At 45.3% G+C, this 21769-nt stretch overlaps 3 protein-coding genes and 1 long non-coding RNA gene across 5 annotated transcripts; 2 read left to right on the top strand and 2 right to left on the bottom strand.

Moving 5' to 3' along the window:
- Nucleotides 1-1690: 1690 nt before the first annotated feature.
- COG8 (component of oligomeric golgi complex 8) lies at nt 1691-10920 on the bottom strand. 2 transcript variants are annotated; one of them, XM_045986843.1, is made up of 6 exons: nt 10492-10920; nt 9112-9319; nt 7065-7892; nt 5142-5310; nt 4156-4326; nt 1691-2252 (listed from the first exon to the last, which is right to left on the bottom strand). In XM_045986843.1, exons 1-6 carry the CDS (start codon nt 10881-10883, stop codon nt 2095-2097), a joined length of 1926 nt encoding a protein of 641 aa, XP_045842799.1. In that variant the 5' UTR covers nt 10884-10920; the 3' UTR covers nt 1691-2094. The 2 variants fall into 2 exon arrangements, with proteins under 2 accessions (XP_045842799.1, XP_045842798.1); XM_045986842.1 differs by having other exon boundaries at nt 2116-2252; nt 4016-4326; nt 10492-10919.
- Nucleotides 4201-5416, top strand: LOC123930660. Its single transcript, XR_006816121.1, has 2 exons — nt 4201-4337; nt 5147-5416. It is a non-coding gene; the product is annotated as an uncharacterized LOC123930660 (long non-coding RNA).
- Nucleotides 10921-11060: 140 nt separating the features above from the next.
- NIP7 (nucleolar pre-rRNA processing protein NIP7) lies at nt 11061-14088 on the top strand. Its single transcript, XM_045986847.1, has 5 exons — nt 11061-11195; nt 11307-11393; nt 11491-11629; nt 12505-12645; nt 12859-14088. Exons 1-5 carry the CDS (start codon nt 11140-11142, stop codon nt 12976-12978), a joined length of 543 nt encoding a protein of 180 aa, XP_045842803.1. The 5' UTR covers nt 11061-11139; the 3' UTR covers nt 12979-14088.
- A 186-nt stretch (nt 14089-14274) lies between these two features.
- TMED6 (transmembrane p24 trafficking protein 6) lies at nt 14275-20428 on the bottom strand. Its single transcript, XM_045986846.1, has 4 exons — nt 19908-20428; nt 18281-18407; nt 16537-16688; nt 14275-14737 (listed from the first exon to the last, which is right to left on the bottom strand). The coding sequence occupies exons 1-4, from the start codon at nt 20118-20120 to the stop codon at nt 14504-14506; spliced, it is 726 nt and encodes a 241-aa protein (XP_045842802.1). The 5' UTR covers nt 20121-20428; the 3' UTR covers nt 14275-14503.
- Nucleotides 20429-21769: the final 1341 nt, after the last annotated feature.

The following is a 21769-nucleotide window of genomic DNA, read 5'->3' as shown; positions in this document are numbered from 1 at the left end:
AGTTACGGGTTAACAAGAAACGGGCTGCTGTGGTTCATCTTCACAGCTCTGGTCACCGCTGCCACAGATGTCATGCCTCTCCATCACCAGTGACAGGATGCAGGGTGATGACTGTCCTGTTCACATGTGAGGCTGAAGTCACTTCAAACTGATGTTGTGCCCTCACCATCCATGTTAAACACCGCTCACAGGTACAGAGGCATTTCCTCCCTTAAAAGCGAACTCTGAAATGCACCCCTCCCTACTTGGGAATTGTGTCCCAAACCTTCTGTCTACCTTGGCTTTCACTTCGGTAGTTGACCTCTGAGGGCAGTTGACTTCTGAAACGTTCCTTAGCTCAGGATGATTTGTGAGTGTGATTATTGTGGCTCATGCACCTCCCTGAGGTGGGTGATGTTTTATTAAAAATGCAGATTTGTGGCTTTAGGCTGTAGTAGCTAGTTGGACAAATCTCCCTGGGTGGATTTGGTTACAATAGTAAACCTCCTGTTGTCAGCAATACAGAATTTTGGGCTTTCTCCAAGGTCCACTCTGAGGAGCCACATACTCTTGGGCCCCCAGATCAGAAAGCTGCAGGCAAATGTTACCGATCTACATTACAAAGGCATCTGTAAGGACCGTTAAGCTCAGAGCAAGGTAAGGAAGCATCAGAATATTCTGAAGCCACCCTGCAGGAGCTTAGGAACATTGTCCAAAAGGAAAGGAGGGGTCACTGACTTCTAATTTTCATAAGGATCCATGTTTTTAGTATATACACCTCCCCAGTGGCTCAGTATCTAACATGACCTTGGAGCAGTACTGGCTCCTATTCCCTTCCACAGTTTAATGCAGAGAGAGCCAGTTACCTTTGGCTTGACCTTGTAGGGCCCCATCAGGTGGTCTGTTTCGAGAAAGCCATACTGGATCCGTTTAGTTAACTACTGTTTAAAACAAGTCTTTTCTAAACAACTTACTGGACTGACTACATGGCTAACAGGATTTTGAGGATTGTGGTAAGAGTACCTGTGTTGCAAAACTCAACATAAAAATGAGGCAAGACCAGTATCTAGAGAAACAAGTTCCTTTACGTCTTGCAAAGCTCTGACAGTATCTTAAGGCTAATCATTGGTCAGGTTGATGCTAATTTAGTTTTCCAAAAATAATTGTGACCAGGAAGCACAAGTTTTGCTTTGTTTCTTTTCTAATTGTGACAGGTAGAGGTTCATTGCTTCCTCAACTATCATCCCTCCCCTAGCCCTGATCCATGACTCCACCAAAAGAATGAGCCAAACAGCAGCTGCCCAAGAAATCTTAGCAGGGAAATCACCACCCAAAACTTGTGACCCTGGTAGAATGTGTGGGTACTCATTTATGTTAATACTGTCATTAAACACTTCATGAACTGTGGCCATTCTGTTCTGTTTTACTTATACAAGCAAACTGTTGTTCAAGGCAAAGGACTCTGCAGGTAAGACACATACAAGCCCTTTGTAAAAATAAGAACTCAGTGGGGGCGCCTGGGTGGCTCAGTGGGTTAAAGCCTCTGCCTTCGGCTCAGGTCATGATTCCAGGGTCCTGGGATCAAGCCCCTCATTGGGCTATCTGCTCGGCAGGGAGCCTGCTTCCCCCTCTCTATCTGCCTCTCTGCCTACTTGTGATCTCTGCCTGTCAAAATAAATAAAATATAAAAAAAAAAAAAATAAGAACTCAGTGAAGATGGTCAACCACAGTCTTAACCTGCATTTTTAAACAAAGCTTTCAGATATGAAGGACTATGTCATTATCAAATATTGGCTTGGGGTAGATTATACGAAATAATGTCTACGAAATAATGTCTACTAAGAGTGGTTATTTATTTTCCCCAATTATTACCATACAAAATCATCAGAAAATGTTCACTCTTTGGGGGGAGTTCATTTTCTTCTCAAGTTGAAAGTAGTATTTTGTCTATGGCTGATGTCAGGGCAAACATTTTTGGTATATTCCTCCAACCTGGTTTGGCAATTCATTGTTTTCTGTCAAACCAAACCAGTATCAAGTTGATACCAGGCAAGTCATCCCAGGCTCAAATCCTGTGTTTTGGTTTCCAGAATCCTCAGATGCAGCAGAAAAAATTTAGTCATTCACCTCCATCCAGTAAATGTTTGTAAATGTCTTGCTGTCCATTTTGTCAATGAACAGGCAGCCCTGCAAGTGGTCCATCTCGTGCTGGATGATTCGGGCTGCCCATCCACTCGCCTGCCACACGACCTGCTCCCCTTTGGGGTCCAGCCCTGCAAAGTAAGTTACAGCCTGGTTAAGGATATGCTTAACCACATCATTTTTAATCTCCTCACCTTTTCCCTGCCTCTGGCTGTTCACAGAAGGCAACATGAGAAGGGAATGTAGACAGCAGCCCCTGTTCTTCCCAGAAAAGATGCCTCAACTATGTGCGTTACCAAGTATTCAATGTGGCTCTAACGCTGACAGTAGGTTGCTGGACTTACTATGGGGCTGAGATAAGAAATGATCTTTGTAAGGTGCCTCATTTCTAAACATTCCTCCCATTTCTGAAGTACTGCTGATTTATTTCAATTCCTAAGAGTCTTTCGACTCGGTACACTATAAAATTAAGGGATACCATTTACTTTCTGACCTGGACCAAGTGGCCTACTCCAGAGGAACATCTTCCCAACCCCAGCAACAAATCACATTCCACAAGACATCCTGTGGTATGACAAACATGTACGGCTCATCATCCCGGCCTAGGGAAAGCTGGGTCCCACTTCTCCCCATTCCACCACGACGGGTAAATACGGTACGTGTGTGAGACAGCCAGGGAGAGGGCACACAGCAGAGGGCCTGTAGTGAGGTACTGTCGGAACTAGGCCATGTTCCCAGGCCAAGCCAAGTCCCCGACGGACTGTCTCTGCTGTCACACTAGCCCCCATCCCCATCGGTCAGTCTTGAATCACGTCCACTGCAGAGTTCTGCCGGGAGGCTTCGCTGAGCCTGCACTTCACAAGTCTGTACTTTAACTGGAGCTTCGCGAAAACTACATAGGACCAGAGGTCATCGCTTCCATGGGCAGAGGGAAAGAGACGCACGCGTTTACCCAACCACCCCAAAGCCACCGCCTTGCCCCTGCCGCACCTGAGATCTGCACGGCCTGGAAGCGGGGCACGCAGGCCAGGAAGCCGGCAACGCTCTCGCAGCCCTCAGGGAAGGTGACCAGGCGGCTGTCTAGCACCCGCAGGCTGGGGTTCACAAACACGCGCAGGGGGAAGGGCTCCATCTGGCGGGCCTCGCGCAGGCGCGGCGGGCAGGCGCGGAACAGCGCCTCTGGAAACTCTAAAGCCAGCACCTGCAGCGGCACCCCGAGCTGCGGAGCGCTCAGGCCCACACAGCGCCGGCTCCGCATCACCTGCACCAGCCTCTGCACCAGCTGCTGCAGTTCGGGCCCTGCCAGCTGTGCTGGCTCCACCGGGCCAGCCACGGCCCGCAGCGCCGGGTCGCCAACCTGACACACGTGCGGGTAGGGCGGCTGGGGCGCGCCCAGCACCAGACGCCGCACGTAGCGCCAGTAGGACCGCCGGCGCGCCGGGCCCTCGAGGCCGTCCCGGGTGGGCGCGGAACTGCAGTCCCGGGCGCCGCCGCCCGCCGCTCTCCCTGCCCACGATGGGGCTGGTCCCAAGCAGTGACGCGCCCGCGCAAGCAGCGTCCCCACCAGCAGCGGCGCTGCCATTCGGTCCGCGGTGTGCCGGGCAAATCCTCACGGTCGCCCCCGCCCTCCCCGGCCCCCGTAGGCGAGCGCTTCCGTCGCGGGGAACGCCGGGAAGCCGAGTTCCCGCGCGCCTTCCGGAAGCGCGAGCGCGGCCCCTAGAGCGCAAGTCCGCCTCCGTGACGTCAGCAGCTTTATTATTGAATTCCGTGTTTTTATGTATAATCAACCGTTTGCAAGCGTGATGCATAGAGGTTCCCCTTTTCGTATGCGCTCACGAATGCCTTCGCAGCCTACCCCCTAGGGCTGCCCCGTGCTCTCCAAGGCCGGCCTCACCTCTCCGCGGGCGCGGCAAGAAGCGCTGGCCGCCCTCTCCCGTTAGGCGTCTGCATCAGGGACCTCAGCCGGCGGCGCCTCCGCGGAGTCCGCCTGCTCCTGCGCATCCTCAGGGCGAGCTGCCGCGGCGGGTTCCATGCCTGACTCTTCGGCGGCGGATACTGGAGCTGCGAGCTCCGGCACCAGCTCCTTGTCATCTAGACAGAGGACCAGCTCTCTCTTCGGCAGGAGGAAGGCAAGAGGCTCCTGGACGAGGCCGATGTTCACATGCCCAAGGTTTCCGTACTTGGAGAGCTGAGTGGGTGGAATGCCTGACCCAGAGGTAGAGAAAGTGAAATAGAAAAAACGTTTAACAAATTTAAATATTGATGTGTCGCGGGGGGGGGGGGGGGGGGACCAACTTACAGGATATAACAGACACAATTTCCACAATGCCATACAGTGAAGGCCATTTTTGTGATTTGGGACAAGAAACTATACTGTAAAGCGAGACTCTGAAGGTAATCTGGAACAACACGGTGGAGGGTTGATGGGAGTTAAGAGCCAAGAGAACCTCAGAAGGCATTGGCTTCCCTGTGCCAGGCCCAAGGAGAAAGCTGGGGGGAAAGTTGCCAAGAGCCACTCTGCTGGTGTGGCCACTGGACGACTGCCCAAAGGGAAGCTCTGTCTCCCCAGCCTTCACTTCACTCCTGGCACAGAGTGAAGTGGGCACAGCGAAGTGAAGACAGATTGGAAAAAAATCTTTTCAAAATACCTTTTCTGGACATTTCATATTAATAGAGTCATACAATATATGGTTCTCCTGTAACTACCTTCTTCCACTTAGCCAGATACACACATACTGTATTATTTCATTTATATGAAATGTCCAGAAAAGGCAAATCTGTTGTAACAGAAGGCAGATTAGTGGTTGCCAGGGGCTAAGACTGGGATTGGGTAATGACTACACTGGACAGGAGCGTTCTTTTTGGGGTGATGGAAATGTTCTAAAATTGGACAGTGGTAATGGTTGTACATCTCTGTATACTTACTAAAAAACAATGAATGTTACAAATGGGTGAATTATTTAGTATATGAATTATATCAATACAGTAGTTTTCAAGATCTTTCCCCTCCTTTCTCTTACCTAAGGTCTGTGCTATCTGAGCGGGTGGAAAAAGGACTTGGAGACAGCGATTTAAATAAGGAACAAGGTCTTCCAGGAAGACAGTGCAGAACTGGACAAAGAGCTCTTGCTCCCCACTGCTGAAAGCAGCCTCTTCTGCGCGATGGAAGGCCAGGATTGTTTTGGTTACCTAAGAGACAGGGGCACCATCAGTCACTAGACTTACCATCAGTGGTACCTGAAACTAAGCACAGATATGCAGCCCTCAAGTTTTCATAAAGTCATTCCAAACAGTACATTATATTACTGTCTTGTTTAAATTCAGAATTGTGGTCTCTCCACAGTTCTTTTGCTTCGTTGACGTATTTCTGACCCAAACCCAACTTGTTTCATTACCGGCACACTTTCCACTTCCAGTGGAAGAGCATCAAGGTTCTTGATTCCTACAGGAGATGGACCAGAACTATATTGGATCCAGGAAAATGAGGCAAAACTATAAAATATTTTTACTAAGTAAGGCTTCTGAGGTTCTAGGAAGCTAAACCGCTAAAAAATTATAAAAGAACACTGAGCTAAAAAAGAAGTTCCACATAAAAATAACAGAGCAACCTAGCTGACGTTCCTGGTTCAAGTCCTAGCTGTGCCACTTGCTGGTTTTGTGACTTTGAAGTGATTAAACACTTTGTACCCCCTTTCCTCAGTTTCCTTATCTATAAAGTAGGGCCCGCAACAGGATCTACCTCTTAGGGTTGTGAGGATCAGTTCTCAATAGGTATAAAGTATAATGAACACGACCTGGCATGGAGTAAGTTCTACATAAATATTAGCACACGACTATTACCTGAATTTCACTGACTACAAAGTTTTGGTGCTCATGCTTCCTTCCTCTTACAGGAGGGCATTAACAAACTTTTTTTTTTTTTGAGTAACACAAGTGGGAAAGTTTATTAAAGCAAAAAGTACACTCTTGAGATATGAAAGCGGGCAAGCCCAAGAGCAAGAGAGCTGGGCCCAGGAAGATTTTTTATAACCATGTCACAATTGCCACCTGGCTGACAGCAATTGTAAGATGCTGTAAGTCGTAAGAAACATCCCATTATCTAAAGGTTTAAATATGTAAAAGATGTGCAGGATAACATTAGGTGTAGTATTTCTTGTATTGTGTAGAATTCTAAGATGGTTCTTATGAATCCCACCCCTGGTATCCACGCCTTTGTGTAATCCCTTCCCCTTGACTGCAGGCAGAATGTGTGGCTTGTTTCTAACCACTACTTAATATGGCAAAGGTGAAGAATTTGCAGATGTAATTAAAGCCCCTAATCAGTTGACTTTGAATTAATCAAGGGATATCCTGGTTGGGCCCGACTTAATCAGATAAGCCTTTTAAAAAAAGGTTGAGGATTTCCCTATAAGAAAAGAGACTCACCCAGAAGAGTTGCTCTCTGTTGGCCTGAAACAGAAAGCCATGCTTTTATGGAAGGAGGTGGCTTCTAGGACCAGGGGCCTTAAACCTACAACTGCAAAGAACAGAGATCTAACAACATGAATGAGCTTGAAAGGGGACCCCAGGCTTCAGATGAGACTGCCCCCTGGCCAACACCTTGACTGTAGCCTTATGAGATCCTGAGCAGAGGACCCAGGACTCCCAATCCAAAGAAACTGGGAGACAACTGTGTTATCTTGGCTGCTGTGTTTGTAGGAGTTTGTTATGTAGCAGGAGAAAATGAATACATTACTCAGTCATTTTTACAGGTGAGCCACTTTATGTATTGTTCTAGGTCCCATCATGGACTAACCAGAGCTGCTCAATCAGAAAAAGACTCTAAAACCGCACTAAGCCTAAGTTTGCAACCAGGTATCACACAGACTGATTTATTTTTAACAAAAGTCTGGCCACCTGTTACCAAAGAAAGCCCCAGTAGGGAGCCAGCAGAATGTGCTCACCTTGACAAGAGCGTCCTCCAGTGTCCTAGTCACTTCCTGTGCCAGGGCCACAGGGCAGCAGAGGCGCAGATCATTGAAGGCAACCAGAATATTGTTGAGGAAGCAGGCAAGCGGGGGGAAATCCAAAAGTACCATGGGTGGCTGCAGGGTCCCCGGCTGAGTGACTGGCACAGCAGCAGGCAGGTTACTGCTGCCCAGGATGGCTGGAGCTGAGATGAGGGTGTAGGAATTCATTTCATCCTGGAACTTCTCCACTCCTTCCTGAATTGCTTTCTGGAAAGTGCTGATGGCCACCCGCTGGAAAACAGGAGCCAACTGGCCCCGGAAATCAACCCCAACCCGGCTGAAGGACAGCCCAAAGTACATGCACTGACCCAGCAGAGAATCTAGACGACCACCAATGCCCCGGTAAAGGTCGGTCTCCAGCACTTGCAGGAACTGTGAGACTCTCTGTAGCACCCAGCCATAGAAGATGGCACTCTCGTTTGTAGTGTGCTCACCCGTGGCATGGGGCAACAATGGGTCCTCATCAGAGAATATGGCACGGTACTGGGTGATGATATCGAACAGATGGACACGGCAGGCCTCAATGGTTTTTGTGATGTGGAAATAGGGATCGTCATTGGGGATGGCAGTCAGAATGGAACGGAGCCAAGCATCTCGGGCCTGAAGAAACTTCACCCTCAACTCAGCCTCAGTGAAGACATCCATGCACCGGAGGAAGCTAATGACACGGAGGCAGGCGGGGAGCTGGATGTTGGTTCTTAGTTGCTGGATCAGCTGGCTTAGCATCAGCTGCATTGACTGGCGCACTTCATTCACGATGGCCTGACAATATAGGGAGTCGGTCACATCACAGTGGGAATGACACTTCCGGGAACCCATTCCACTAGCCCTGAATATTGGAGATCAACATTCCCACTGCTTTCCTGATATGAAGATTTCCTAAAGTCGATGTGTACAGGTTTACCAACAAAGATCGCACTCACACTGGCCTACACGCCCTGTTTAGTTGTCCTGCCTCACCAGCTTTCTAATTCTGTCCCTCTGCTCACTGCAGTCCAGTCACACTGGCTGTCTTTTTCTTTTATTCTTTTTCTGTCTTTGTGTTTGTTTGGTTTTTTTAAGATTTTATTTATTTATTTGAGAGAGAGCGCGCACCAGAGGAGGGAGGGTCAGAGGGAGAAACAGACTCCTCGCTGAGCAGGGAGGCCAACACAGGACTCAATCCTGTGACTCCAGGTTCATGACCTGAGCTTGAGGCAATTGAGGTGCCACCCAACTGAACCACCCAAGTGCCCCTGTATTTCTTAAACACTCCCAACTTGTTCCCTCCTCAGTCTGCTATACCTGGTCTTTCCACTTTCTGGTTTGCTCTTTCCCCACATCTTTGTGTGGCTGGTTCCTTCTCATCTGGGTCTGTTTAAATATTATCTCTCCAGCAGAGATAATATTTCCTCACCTCTCTACCTAGGATACCTACCCTAGTCTCCTACCCATTCCCTAGTTTATTTCCTTTAGACAGTTACCATTATCTGAAAGAATCATATTATTTATTTATTTACCAACTATCCGCTTACATTCATGAAATCTAGAACCTTCTGTGTTTTGTGTCATTGTCTCCCCAAGACCTAGATCAGTGTCTGGCACATGATTAATATTTATCAGTTGAGGGGCGCCTGGGTGGCTCAGTTGGTTAAGCAGCTGCTTTCGGCTCAGGTCATGATCCCGGACTTCTAGGAGTCCCACATTGGGCTCCCAGCTCCCTGGGGAGTCTGCTTCTCCCTGTGACCTTCTCCTCTCTCATGCTCTCTCTCACTCATTCTCTCTCAAATAAATAAATAAAACCTTTAAAAAATATATATCTATCAGTTGAATGAATGAATGAGTGTTTCATGTTCAAGCCTGCCTGGCCGCCAGAAACCGAAATAAAACATGCAAAATTTCCCTAGGTTTCCCAAGGTTTCTGCCTAAAGGTTCAGTGATAACCACAGAATTACTGATTATAAGAACATCAGTTTGTGTCCTTTTGGGGCAGTGTGGCTACCTGGATGACAGGGATGGAGGAATATTTCCTTTCCAGTCGGCGTACGTAGGCTGCAAGCTCCAAGGCCTCTTCATAATAGCTGTTCCGGACACAGGTATCCATTAGCTGAGGAATCTCCAGGATTTCCAGGATTTCTGTGTGCCGGTTTAGAGTCAGGGTGTTCATCCGGCGGTTGGAGCTGATCTCCTCAGCCTCTTTGACAAAGTTCCTAGTAACAGACAGGAGAATATTGGTTGTTCACTACTCTACATCCAAAACTTAGCTACAATGACCAAGCATTTATTATGAACTGGACAGTGAGCTGGGTGGTTTATGATTTAATCTTCACACTAAACCTGTGAGGTAAGTACTATCACCCTTGAGGCAACTTTAATCCCAGAGAGGCTAAGCAGCTTGTCCAAGGTCACACAATTAATAAATGATAAAAATCTGTGAGCACAGATCTGCCACTTAACTAGCAGTGGCAAGGTACTTAGGCTCTCTGAATTCTTTCCTTATTGGTAAAATAGTAGTAGGACCCACCTCCTAAGCATGTGAGGATTAAATGAGATGATGTGTATAAAGCATTTAACACAGAACCTGACACACAGTAAATGTTAATAAGAGCTATTCTTTTTTGTGATCACTAACCAGCTTAGAAGCTACAACCTTATCCTCAAGTTCCCTCAGCCTCTTCATCTTTTCTTAGCGTGTAGTTCCACTTTTAACTCCACAGTCTTCACTTCTCCTTAACTACAGAGACCTGCTTTATGAAGTCCCCTATATAGGAAGGCAGGCGGAAGGGTACAGAAGCTATTGTCAAATATCCAAAGACTCAAAACTTAAATTTAATCAAGAAAGGCTAAAAGGTAGAATTAAGAATAATAGACTGAGGCCTAAAGAGGCAGAATATGACATAAAAAGGAGAGATTTTTTTTTTTTTTTTTTTTTTTTTTTTTTTAATAATTTTTGCTGCCTCCAAATGGAAGGATTTCGTTGTCAGCCTTCTCTCAAAGTTTTGGACGGTCGGCTTGTGTAGCTTATAGCTGGCGACCGCAGAATGTTGGCTATGTCAGACCCAATAAGTGCTTTGCCTGGATTTTCTAGTACTCACAACAGTCCTGTGAGGGAGGGACGTGTTGCTGTTTTCCAATCCTGCCTTGGGAACTTACTAACTTCCAAGTGCCCCTAGACAATCCCCAGGCTGTCTCAACTTCCTCATACATAAAATGGGAATAACAGTACCTACCTCGAAAGCTGTTATGAAGCTTAAGTGGATTTTTAAAATGCTCCGAGGAGCGCCTGACCCATGGTCACTGCTATGTGTTAGCTATTTCTTTCATCATAAATGTCAGCTATTACAGTTGCTAAAAAACCCCCTTAGTGCCAGGCCCGCCGCACCTGCAGCTCTGCTGGAAGCTGGGCAAGCGGTCGAGCAGGCGACCGAGCGACGCCTCCACGTCGCCAAAGAGGCGGTGGATGCGCTCGGTGCACTCGGCGCCTCGGATGAAGGTCTTGTAGTTGGCAAAGGCCAAGTCGCGCGTCTGCTGCAGCAGCTGCGCTCGCTCTTCCGCCAAGCGCTCGGGCTCGCGCTTCAGCCGCTCCAGCCCGGAGCCGCTCAACTCCCGGAGGTAGCGGCCCACGTCGGGCCGCTCCCGCCACTGGGCCTCGGGGAAACGGTCTCGGAACAGCGATGCCAGGAGCCCTTCATCCTCCACCTCCCCGAGAGCTGTGGCGGTGGCCGTTGTTGTGGCAGGCTCCGTGGCTGACGAAGCCACTGTCGCCGTCGCCATCTTCCGGCAGCAGCGTCACTTCTCCTCCGGCCCTGCGAGGGCGCTGGCTCGGAATCCAGGACCGGAAGCAGCGGGGGGTTCGTATCCGGCCCGCTGGCTTTGCCGATGGTCCTCCAAGCTACGGGGCACTGGGGCGGGGAACAAATTGAAGGCGGCTAGAGAGGCAGGCTTTGGGGTTGCCAGGGAGCGGCCGGCGGCTGACTTCCGTTTCCGGCCTCTGAGGCACGCGGATTCGGTGTTGTAACCCAGCGGGAAAATGCGGCCTTTAACTGAAGAAGAGACCCGCGTAATGTTTGAGAAGATAGCGAAATAGTAAGAGCGCGCGGAGTGGAAGGGGAAATGTGTGTGTGGCGGGTAGAGTGGGGACGCGGGGCCGGGAGGAGGCTGTTGGGGCGCTGTCTCCAGCCCTCCTTTTGCTTTCAGCATCGGGGAGAACCTTCAGCTGCTGGTCGACAGGCCCGACGGCACCTACTGTTTCAGGCTGCACAACGACCGTGTGTACTATGTGAGGTGAGGCGGTGCCGGGTGGACGACAGTAGCCCCGGGTGGAGGACTGGGTTCCACCAGCTTCTCGCATCTGACACCTTCTTCTTCCGCACCCCTTCAGTGAGAAGATCCTGAAGTTGGCCGCCAACATCTCTGGGGACAAGCTAGTGTCGCTGGGGACCTGCTTCGGAAAATTCACTAAGACTCACAAGTTCCGGTTGCACATCACAGCTCTGGATTACCTTGCCCCCTATGCCAAGGTTTGTAGGGTGGTATTCAGTCGGCCCCTGGGGAGGAAGGAAGTCAAAGATGAGGGCCGCGTCAGAACGCAGATAATCGGGTCGCTTCTCTGTCACGGAGTCAGTGCCAGCTCATGGGGATGTTTGCAGGTCTTGCTGCTTAGGCATGGTTGGGGTTCTGGCATGAGAATGCTGTGTGGTTGCATAGTCGTAGTTATGTCCAGGCAGAGTAGAAAAGCCTAGGCAGACCTCACTCAAGAAAAGCAAATTGGTGGCTTCGGTGAGAGCATAGCGGGATCCAGAAAAGGGACTTTTAAACTATCCATGTGAGGGAGGTGGGGTTGGGAGAGGGGGAGGGTATGTGCTATGGTGACTGCTGTGGTGTGTGTAAACCTGGCGATTCACAGACCTGTACCCCTAGGGATAAAAATACATTATATGTTTATAAAAAAAAAAATAAACTATCCATGTGAGAGATTACAGAGTTGGAAGAAAGAACTTCCTGGCAGTTCTGTTTAGGGAGTGAATAATTTGAGATAACCATCCGTTTGTCTCTTTTCCTTAAAATGCTTTCAAGAGGGGCGCCTGGGTGGCTCAGTGGATTAAGCCGCTGCCTTCGGCTCGGGTCATGATCTCAGGGTCCTGGGATCGAGCCCCGCATCGGGCTCTCTGCTCCGCAGGGAGCCTGCTTCCTCCTCTCTCCCTGCCTGCCTCTCTGCCTACTTGTGATCTCTCTCTCTGTCAAATAAATAAATAAAATCTTAAAAAAAAAAAAAAATGCTTTCAAGAAATTAATCACATATTCAGCAGCTGGCTTATCTGCAGGGATACAGCAAGTAGCATTTTAATGTCTCTTGAATTTAATTCTGGTTTGTTTTTTTTTTTTTTTTAAATAGTATAAAGTGTGGATAAAGCCTGGAGCAGAGCAGTCCTTCCTGTATGGGAGCCATGTGTTGAAGTCTGGACTGGGTCGAATCACTGAAAATACTTGTCAGTACCAGGGAGTGGTGGTGTACTCCATGGCAGACGTCCCTTTGGTGAGTAGAGATGGTAGCTGTTATAAAAACCAAGTATCTTTTTAATCAAGAAGGATGTATTTTCAGTCTGTGCGCTTTGGAGACTAAATTTTCAGCACCTTTCAAATTTCTCAAAGATAAGAACTGTATTTTTTCATCTTCATTATTTCTACCCCTCAGTGCGTGCCAACTGAATGACTTGAGTGAATCAGTGTCTCTTCTTTTGAATCCCAGGGTTTTGGGGTGGCAGCAAAGTCTACACAAGACTGCAGGAAAGTAGACCCCATGGCGATTGTGGTATTTCATCAAGCAGACATTGGGGAATATGTGCGGCATGAAGAGACTTTGACTTAAAACGAAATCATCGCGAGGACTTATGGCTGTGTGGAAGGGCCTAGCTTTCTTTCCTGTGTCTGTGTAGGCTCCATCATCATGTTGAATTTTGTCAACACTGTAACTTCTTCAGGGACTTCTTAGATTAATATTCTATTATGGATGAATGCAGGTTGGATTCTTATGTGGAAATGGCTCAAAAACAGTGTTTCAGATCTTTGCATTTGTGACTAAATAGAATACTGTGTTTTATATTTGAATCAAGGGGCTTCTTGTCTGGAGTAACAGGTTCTAAGTCATTGGAACTGAGGACAAGAATAGCTAGCTTATTGTTATCTGTGATAACACTGTTTTCCAAACTCATGATAAGAACACAATAGATTTTTTTCATTATTTATTAATACCATGGAAATCAGATATTACCATATTAGAATTGTAGGTCACATATGGGATTTTACAAATGAAATTTGGATAAAATAACAGCAATTTGTTCTGCCAGTTTTCTATATAGTAGATTCTGTGTGGTGTGGGAGAAAACCTTGGATTCAAACTCCAGTTCTGACACCTGCCAGCTGTATGGCTTTAGAGGTGTCATTAAACTTTGATAAGCTTATTTTCTTCTTCTGCTTCAAAAAACAGCTTTAACCATCTACCTAAGAATGGTTTTTAGAATTAGAAATCACATTTGTAAAGCACTTAGCACAGTGCCTGGCAAATGTTAGGTGTTAAATAAATGGTAAGAATTATTTTTATATCGCATATACTGGATATTTCTATTACTAAGGATAGGATCTCCTGTAGTTATAGTTTTGATTATATATCTTGGTTCTTGTTCTTTTTCTTAGATGGTATGATCCCAGGCTAATGTTATTTTCATCACCTTGATTTCTTAAAACGTGATTTCCCTTACAAACCTTTATTTACTTGACTGGACTAGACAGAAAGCACTAATCATAGACACTGAAATAATTCAGCTCCTGCCACCTTACCCATGCCTGCCAAAATTATTTTTGGAATTATTAAAAATTTTTTTTAATGAAAAAATTCCACTAAGTTTTTAAAAACTGCCTGTATTATAAAACATTTCTTTAAATACTTTTTCCTGCTTATTTTTAAATTCCAAAGGTGACATCTCTAAAAATAAAATTTTCAACTACAAAAAAGCAGTCTACCAATTCCTGTTTTTGTATGCAACATATAAAACATATGTTTTGTCCCATTTTTTTTTCAATTCTTCTCCTTCCCAAGGTTCTGTGTAAACCCTCTAGATAGACTTAGTAAAGGTTGAGGGACTGCTGTATGTTGAACAGTATTTTGATGGTAGCATTTGGTACACACTTTAGTAATAGCTAATATCAAAACTTGCACATATATTATTTTATTGCCATTTTGAGGCAACTGGAGAGGAAAGGAAAGCAATAGACTAAGATGTTCTAACAAGATAAATTGATTTTTTTTCCAATAATCCACAAAGCTTATTTGACCGAAACTTCGACAGAGCTTCTGCCCCAGAAGAAGAGAGCTAGGCTGCTGTAGTCATTTTGGCTTAGCATCTTGGCTTTTTCGTGTCTGTAGTCTTTGGGACATTGAAGAGACGCTTCAAGAAATACAGCTGCAGGATTCCAGAAAGAATAATAACAAGGCTCTGAGCTGTTGACCACCAGTTTACATAGTTATAGTTTGATTGGAGAAGGAAAAAGTCAGCCATTTTCCTCATACGGGCAAAGTTGTAGTATCGCCACATGTGGAAGATATTGTTCTGCACCTTCCGTGTACTCTCCTGTGGGACAGAAAATGAAGTAAAGAGAGGGTCCTCCGTACCTCCCATCTAGTCTCACCTGTGTGCTCATGAGCACTAATCTAAGTTACCTGGAAGTTGAGTAACTTACTTATAATTTTATGATACGTAGTAAGTTGGTTATTGTAGTTGTTAGTAAAGCTGGTTTTGCTGTATATGAAAAAAATGTCTGGACTTTTGTTTAAAAGATTTTTTTTTTTTTTTGGTGGTAAGCAGCAAAGCAAAGTATATTGAGCCATAGCAAAGTGATAGCACAAAGCTCCTGAAGAGGAAGGGGACCCAGGAGGGTTGCCTAAAAGACACAATTTTATAATGAGAAATTTCAATGCTGTAACTAGAAAGCTCTTTGAGGGTATCTCACAGTATCTCTAGATTTAGGCGTGTACTCTGTATGTCATTGCTGTTCTGGTGATGTCTTCTGTTCTTCGTATATGGTAGAAGACTAGGGCCTGCAGATTTCTTATTAAAGGACCAGATAGTAAGTATTTTCGGTTTTGCAGGCAATACAGTCTGTTGCAACTACCCAACTCTGCTGTTGTTAGCACAGAAGCAGCTGTGTGTAATTGTCAAATGAGCGTAACTGTGTTTCAGTGAAATGTCATTTGTGGAAACAGGCAGTGGGCTTTTGTGCACTGAAAAATACTATCAAGAAAGTGAAAAGACATCCCATAGAATGGAGAAGATGTCAGCAAATCACTTATCTGATAAGGGATTTATATCCAGAATATTTAAAAAAAACTTATACCTCATCAATAAAAAGACCACCCAATTTTTAAAACAGGTAAAGGATTTGAATAGACAGTTCTCCAAAGAAGATAGACAAATGGCGCAAAAAACATGAAAAGATGCTCAGTGGTCTTAACCATTAGGGAGACAGAACTCAAAACCACAAGATACAACTCCATACCCACGAGGATGACTATTAATAAAAAAGACAGTGGCATGTTGGCGAGGATGTGGAGAAATTGAAACCACATATGCTGGTGGGAGTGTAAAATGTCTTAGCCACTGGAAAACAGGAGTTAACTCACAAAGTTAAACATGACCATGTGACCCAGGAGATTTATACCACTTCTTGGTATACAGAAATGAAAACATGTTCACACAAAAACTTCATGCTGCATTATTCATAATAGCCAAAAAGTGGACAACCCAAATGTCTTATCAGCTGATGAGTGGATAAGCAAAATGTGGTATAGTCATACAAGAGAGTATTAGTCATCCATAAAAGGGAATGAAGTACTAATATATGCTACAATATGGATTAATTTTGAGAACACACTAAGGGAAGGAGTCTGGAAACAAAGGCCACATTGTATGACTCTACTTATACACTATATGCCTGATACATACATACAATGTACAGGATAGGCAAATTTATAGAAACAGAAAGTTGATTAGTGAATGCTTGCCCAGGATTAGGAGGGGTCCTGGGGAAGGAAGAGTGACTAATGGGTGTGTAGTTCTTTTGGGGTGATGAAACTGTTCTGGAATTAGATGTGATAGTGACAGGACCTTGGGAATATAATAAAAACCTCAGAATTGTACACTTTAAAATGGTGAATGGGCCATTCCAACGGGAAATGGGCCAGATTTAGTTTGTGTGCCATAGTTTGCCAACTCCTGGTATAAAACAAGTGAGGAATTTCAAGAGCTCCAAGTCCTAAAAATGAAAGGATTCAGATCCCTGTGCCTGTTTGGTTTCTCCCCAGGTGAGCTCTCACTCAGATGATAGTATTTCCAAGGATGTTTCCACATTGTTACTCCCACAAAATGGTTACCTCAATGGCATCCAGAGTATCATTCAGTTGTTTTCTTTCATTCTTCTGTTTGTGGTCCATCTCAGGCCCCTCATAGAAGACTCCAAAATTGAGGTACACTTGCACAGAACCAAAGTGATTTTGCTGATTTTTTAGACAAAGCTGATAAAAACCTGTAGGAATCCCTAAATCATTACTAAAGCTTGGTCTCCACCCTTTGTTGATCACCCTCTAGGTTTCCCCGAAGATACATGTTTACCAGTGTTAAAAAGTACTACTGTAATTTTCTTCCTTTTACTTAGGAAGTAGAAAGATCCAATTTTTTATGTGGAAACCTTACACAATCTTCCATGAAACTTATTTTACTAAGTACGAGTTACAATATAGTGTTTTGCCAAATATTAGTGACTTAGTTCTGTAAATTAGTAAATTTGTAAATAAATTTAAGTTCTATACTAGGTTGAAAACAATGTTTTCTCTTTTTCAACGTATATTTCTCACATCTCTTATTGAAACTCTTCTGCTTGACAAAGTGAACCAAAATTAAGAGCATGGTTGTTTTCCTGCTTCTTATACACCATTAGAGCTGGGGGATACCATCTTGAACTTGAAACTAGAGAAAAAATTGATGTGTTTTGAATGAAAGAAGCTATCCTGCTGAATGGAGTAACTCCTGCAAGGTGGTTTGTACAGGAGCTGATGGTTTAGGGTATATACTGGTGCTGGTTCTTAATGGGGTTCGCAACCCTTTGTATGTGTGTGGGGGTCGGGAGGAGCGGGTTTAGAAAGGTGTGGCAGCATATTTGATTGTCAAAATGATTGGAAGGCACTACTGGCAGGTAGGGGCCAAAGATGCTAACTATCCTAGAGTGCTGAATATCCTGTGCTACACAATGAAGGATTGTTTGAAGGATTGTTGAGAAACATTGTCTTTCTTCGTACACCCGGCTGGTAGAGAGGGCAGTTAAAACTGACCCCATGCCAGGGGCGCTTGGGTGGTTCAGTTGGTTAAGCATCTCCCTTCAGCTTGGATCATGATCCTAGGGTGCTGGGATTGAGCCTCACATCTGGCTCCCTGCTCAGTGGGGAGTTGCTTCTCTCCCTCCCTTTGTCCCTCCCCCACTTGTGTGTTTGCCCACGTGCATGCTTGTGCTCCTGCTCGCTCTCAAAAGAAAAAGTGAAAACCAAAACCCAAAAAATTGACCCATGTTGTCCAAGGTGGGGACAGACTCGATCTGGCTGTAGAAATTTTCTTGTGACTAGAGAAGTGCTTTGTTGTGGAACGTGGGTATTTTCATTGCGATACATTACCTTTCATTCTGAGTCTGCTGTTTAGTAACTGCCTCAAGTATTCTGATAACTAGAAAGAAGTGCTGTCCTCACATAAATTTGTTAATTGGAATTCTGTATTATAAATGGGTCTGTTTTGGTCACTTTCTCATAACCTGTTCAGTTGGAGACAATGAGATAAAATTGAGCTTCTGGACCCTGGAGTTACAATAGTCACCTGGAGACCTTGTCCCGAATCTGCCAGTGGACAGACTGCCTCTGCTGCTGGCAATCTGCTGTAAAGATTTGATGTTGGTGCTGAAGGCTAGTTTTTGGTGTTCAAAGCTGTTTAGTCCCCCTACTGTTTGATCATCCCTCCGTGAAAAAGCCAGATGAAGTACATCTCATGTACTTCAGTAATTTCAGTACTTCCTCATTATTGACCCAGTTTCAAAGAAACTTACGATTATTATAGTAACTGGTGATGAAAACAGACCTGTCTCTTTGGTAGAGAAGTTTATCTGGCCTCGAACATTCTGAGAGGAGTCTATGAGGAAACCCTGTGGGGTATGTGCAGTGGCAGCAACATGTCGGTCATGTGACATTCCCAGTGTCCGCTGCACCTGCCAAGACACATTAAAGAGGGAGAAAAGCCCCTGCTATATCACAGAAAGCTAGCTAAGTGCCAGGACTGACATTCCTGATCATCAGCACAATGGTTCTCAATCAGGGATGGTACTGCCCAGTCGTCCCTGGGAGTTTGGATTGAGACAACAGTGGTGTTGGGGGTTGAGTAGGAAGAGACAGCAATATTGAACATCCTGCCACATTAGAAACAGTATTGCAAGACAACTACCCAAAATGCCAGTAACACTCCTGTTAAGAAGACCTGTCTCAGAATGTCCATCTGGTGTATATCAGTTGATATGTATGTTTTTGTAGAGTTCTTGATTGAACTTGATTGGGTTTGACTTCCCTGGTGGTGTCTCAGACTTGGGCTTCCTTGCTGCTTGACAGCAAATAAATAAGACATTCAATAGCCATTTCTGAAGCTGGATCCTGATAAGCCCATGCTACAGTGTGCCTACTAGTAGCTACTGTCCTGTTATAAATTCAGAGATAAAAAAAAGGCTCTGATAAGCTAACTTAAAATAAGCTTTGAGTTACAGTGTAATAAGATCAATATATTACTATGTAAACAAAATTCAGAAAGTTAACAGGTTTCTTTTTTAAAATTTTTTTAAAAGATTTTATTAATTTATTTGACAGACAGAGATCACAAGTAGGCAGAGAGGCAGGCAGAGAGGGAGGGGGAGGCAAGCTCCCCGCCGAGCAGAGAGACTGATATGGGGCTCGATCCCAGGACCCCAGAATCGTGACCTAAGCCAAAGGCAGAGGCTTAACCCACTGAGCCACCCAGGTGCCCCAAGTTAACAGGTTTCTAAGATAAAGAACAAAGAACAAAAGAAATTAACAGCCTTTGACTTTACTATTGAGTTCACCATTCTTGGGCACTGTGGTATAAGACCACAGGATGGATAAATGTACTTAGCCTATAAAGAGGCAACTTGAAAACATTCAAAGAAACAGAGGACTGTCTGGCCAAATAGAGAGACCTGAGGCAGTGATTTTGTGGTTTGCCAGAATTATTCCTTAAAGCAGCAGAGTAAATGGTGCTCCCCCGGTCCCATAAACTGAAGCATCTTTCTTTGAAATATCAGGGTCTGTTTCCAAAGTTCATGTAAGTTTTCATTCAACTTTGTACCATATCCATATTGTTTTAATATTTTATAAAAATGGATTCTCTCATCTCCAAATCTGAGTTAATATATATATGATTACCTCCCCAGGAAGAGGCAGTCTGTTTGTCCCATGGCTTTGAGCACACCTCCACTGCCCCCAGTTTGAGAAGTCAAGCCATATGTTTTAGTGATTAGTCATCCGTCAAGAGTTTCCATCCAAGTGCAAGTCCATTTCATTAACAGGTAGGGAATCACAGCATAATAAAGACAACCAGAATCCTGTATTTGAATAAAACCTGTCCCACTATGCAAAAGGAAACAAATAAACAAACAAAAAACCAAACAAGTCCCCAGTATGGCGAGAGGAGCCTATGTACTCACCTCATAACTGAAATAGAAGTATCCAGTCTGGCGGGCAAATTGCCAGAAGCATTCTGTGCCTGCTGGAGGGATCATGATGGCAAAGTCAGATCGATCTGCTCCATGGAAGAACAGCTGGTCCCCAGAGCCACTAAGGGGTTCTGTCTTCTGGCTCCTAGCATAAGTCACTAGGTTCAGAACCACCAATCCAGCCCCAAAGAGCAAAGGGAACATATTGCTTTCTGGAGACTCCTCTGCAGGTGAACTGCTTGCTGTCTAGTGAAACCAAGTAGTTTAATCAACTGCTAGGGCAATCATTAACTTGCAGGTCACACTTAGCCCGGTTTCAGGGCCACAAATAGATATTCCATAATAGAACTGGCACGATAGCCCCATGCTTGGCTCACAGGAAGAGTTTTTGGTTTTACCTCAAAAACTCGGGATGGAGCAGCTGAGTGGCTCAGTGGGTTAAGCGTCTGCCTTTGACTCAGGTCATTATCCCAGGGTCCTGGGATCAAGCCCCACATCAGGCTCTCTGCTCAGCCGGGAGCCTGCTTCTCCCTCTCCCACTTCCTCTGCTTGTATTCCCTCTCTTTTTTCTTTTTTTAAATATTTATTTGACAGAGAGAAATCACAACTAGGCAGAGAGGCAGAGAGAGAGGAGGAAGCAGGCTCCCCGCGGAGCAGAGAGCCTGGTGTGGGGCTTGATCCCAAGACTCTGGGATCATGACCGGAGCCGAAGGCAGAGGCTTTAACCCACTGAGCCACCCAGGCGCCCCCATGTATTCCCTCTCTTGCTGTCTCTCTGTGTCAAATATATAAATAAAATCTTAAAAAAAAAAACCAAAAACCTCAGGGGTTTATCAAACCTACGTCATGGGTGCTACATAGAATCTTCTTCCAGAAGAGGCATTTCTGTCCTTCCTTTGGGTTATCATTTTTAAGTTCTTCTTGGGAGTAAGCACTGGGTAAGTTTATTTACAACCATCTGAATATACAGACAAAGTCTGCCTGGAGAGATTTCTTTCTCCTATTCGTATCAGATTGCTAGATGCTCCAATAAGATATGTGGGGCAAACCTGAGTGATTTCTGCTCAGTGTTAGATCTTAGCAAAAAGCACAGCGTGTTAGTGTGTGCAAAAAAAAATTTTTTTTTTAAATATTTTATTTATTTCCTTGACAGAGAGCGAGAGAGGGAACATAATCAGGGGGAGTGGGAGAGGGAGAAGCAGGCTTCCCACTGAGCAGAGAGCCCGACTCGGGGCTTGATCCCAGGATCCTGGGATCATGACCTGAGCCAAAGGCAGAAGCACAATAACTGAGCCACCCAGTCACCCCAGTGTCTGCAAAAACTTTAATGGACAAATAAAGTGAATAAGAGGCAGTGGTCAAACTCTTCCACCGATAATCCTTATTTTACTTTTCCCCTTACTGATCCACTCTTCTAAAGCTATCCAAAACCCACTTAAAGGCTAAAGGGTTGTTAAAACCCTCCATCTTTTCTCTTTTATTTATGACTTCTTTGGCACTCAGAGCAGGGAAAAGGTTCAATTGAACACCTGCTGACTTCATGGCTGGCATTGAGCTAAAAGATTTACTTCTTGCATGTTCTCACAACAGCCCTGGGAGGGAGGTACCATTACCTACTGCCTTAGAGATAAGGAAATGGACATTCAGAGATTCCAGTGGCCAGCTCATTGACCCCGAAGTGTAGCTGGTGCAGCTGGGGCCCCGAGTGGGTCTCCCAGTCTTACCTATCAGGACAGTGTTTGTGTCAGTCTGTGAGTGCTGAGAGTGCCTCAATGTTTTGATTTCAGCCATAATCTTAAAAAACAAAACAAGCATTAGCACCTTCTAACCAGGTATTGCTTCAGAATTCATTG

Source organism: Meles meles, chromosome 19 (genome assembly GCF_922984935.1).
Source record: "Meles meles chromosome 19, mMelMel3.1 paternal haplotype, whole genome shotgun sequence".
NCBI classification, from domain to species: Eukaryota; Metazoa; Chordata; class Mammalia; order Carnivora; family Mustelidae; genus Meles; species Meles meles.
Note: the sequence above shows the minus strand (reverse complement) of the source record. Positions and strands in the feature narration are given on the sequence as shown.

What these genes read in the sequence shown, in the direction of transcription:
- TMED6 (XM_045986846.1), bottom strand. Translation starts at nt 20,120, where the DNA reads ATGTTCCCTTTGCTCTTTGGGGCTGGATTGGTGGTTCTGAACCTAGTG. An exon ending in CTTCTCTACCAAAGAGACAG is followed by an intron (nt 16,689 to 18,280) that starts GTCTGTTTTCAT and finishes GGATTCCTACAG; the next exon opens with GTTTTTATCAGCTTTGTCTA. An exon ending in ATACTCTGGATGCCATTGAG is followed by an intron (nt 14,738 to 16,536) that starts GTAACCATTTTG and finishes TCTGTCCCACAG; the next exon opens with GAGAGTACACGGAAGGTGCA.
- COG8 (XM_045986843.1), bottom strand. Translation starts at nt 10,883, where the DNA reads ATGGCGACGGCGACAGTGGCTTCGTCAGCCACGGAGCCTGCCACAACA. An exon ending in AGCTTCCAGCAGAGCTGCAG is followed by an intron (nt 9,320 to 10,491) that starts GTGCGGCGGGCC and finishes GTCTGTTACTAG; the next exon opens with GAACTTTGTCAAAGAGGCTG. An exon ending in CCTCCATCCCTGTCATCCAG is followed by an intron (nt 7,893 to 9,111) that starts GTAGCCACACTG and finishes CTATATTGTCAG; the next exon opens with GCCATCGTGAATGAAGTGCG.
- NIP7 (XM_045986847.1), top strand. Translation starts at nt 11,140, where the DNA reads ATGCGGCCTTTAACTGAAGAAGAGACCCGCGTAATGTTTGAGAAGATA. An exon ending in TTTGAGAAGATAGCGAAATA is followed by an intron (nt 11,196 to 11,306) that starts GTAAGAGCGCGC and finishes TTTTGCTTTCAG; the next exon opens with CATCGGGGAGAACCTTCAGC. An exon ending in CCATGGCAGACGTCCCTTTG is followed by an intron (nt 12,646 to 12,858) that starts GTGAGTAGAGAT and finishes TTTGAATCCCAG; the next exon opens with GGTTTTGGGGTGGCAGCAAA.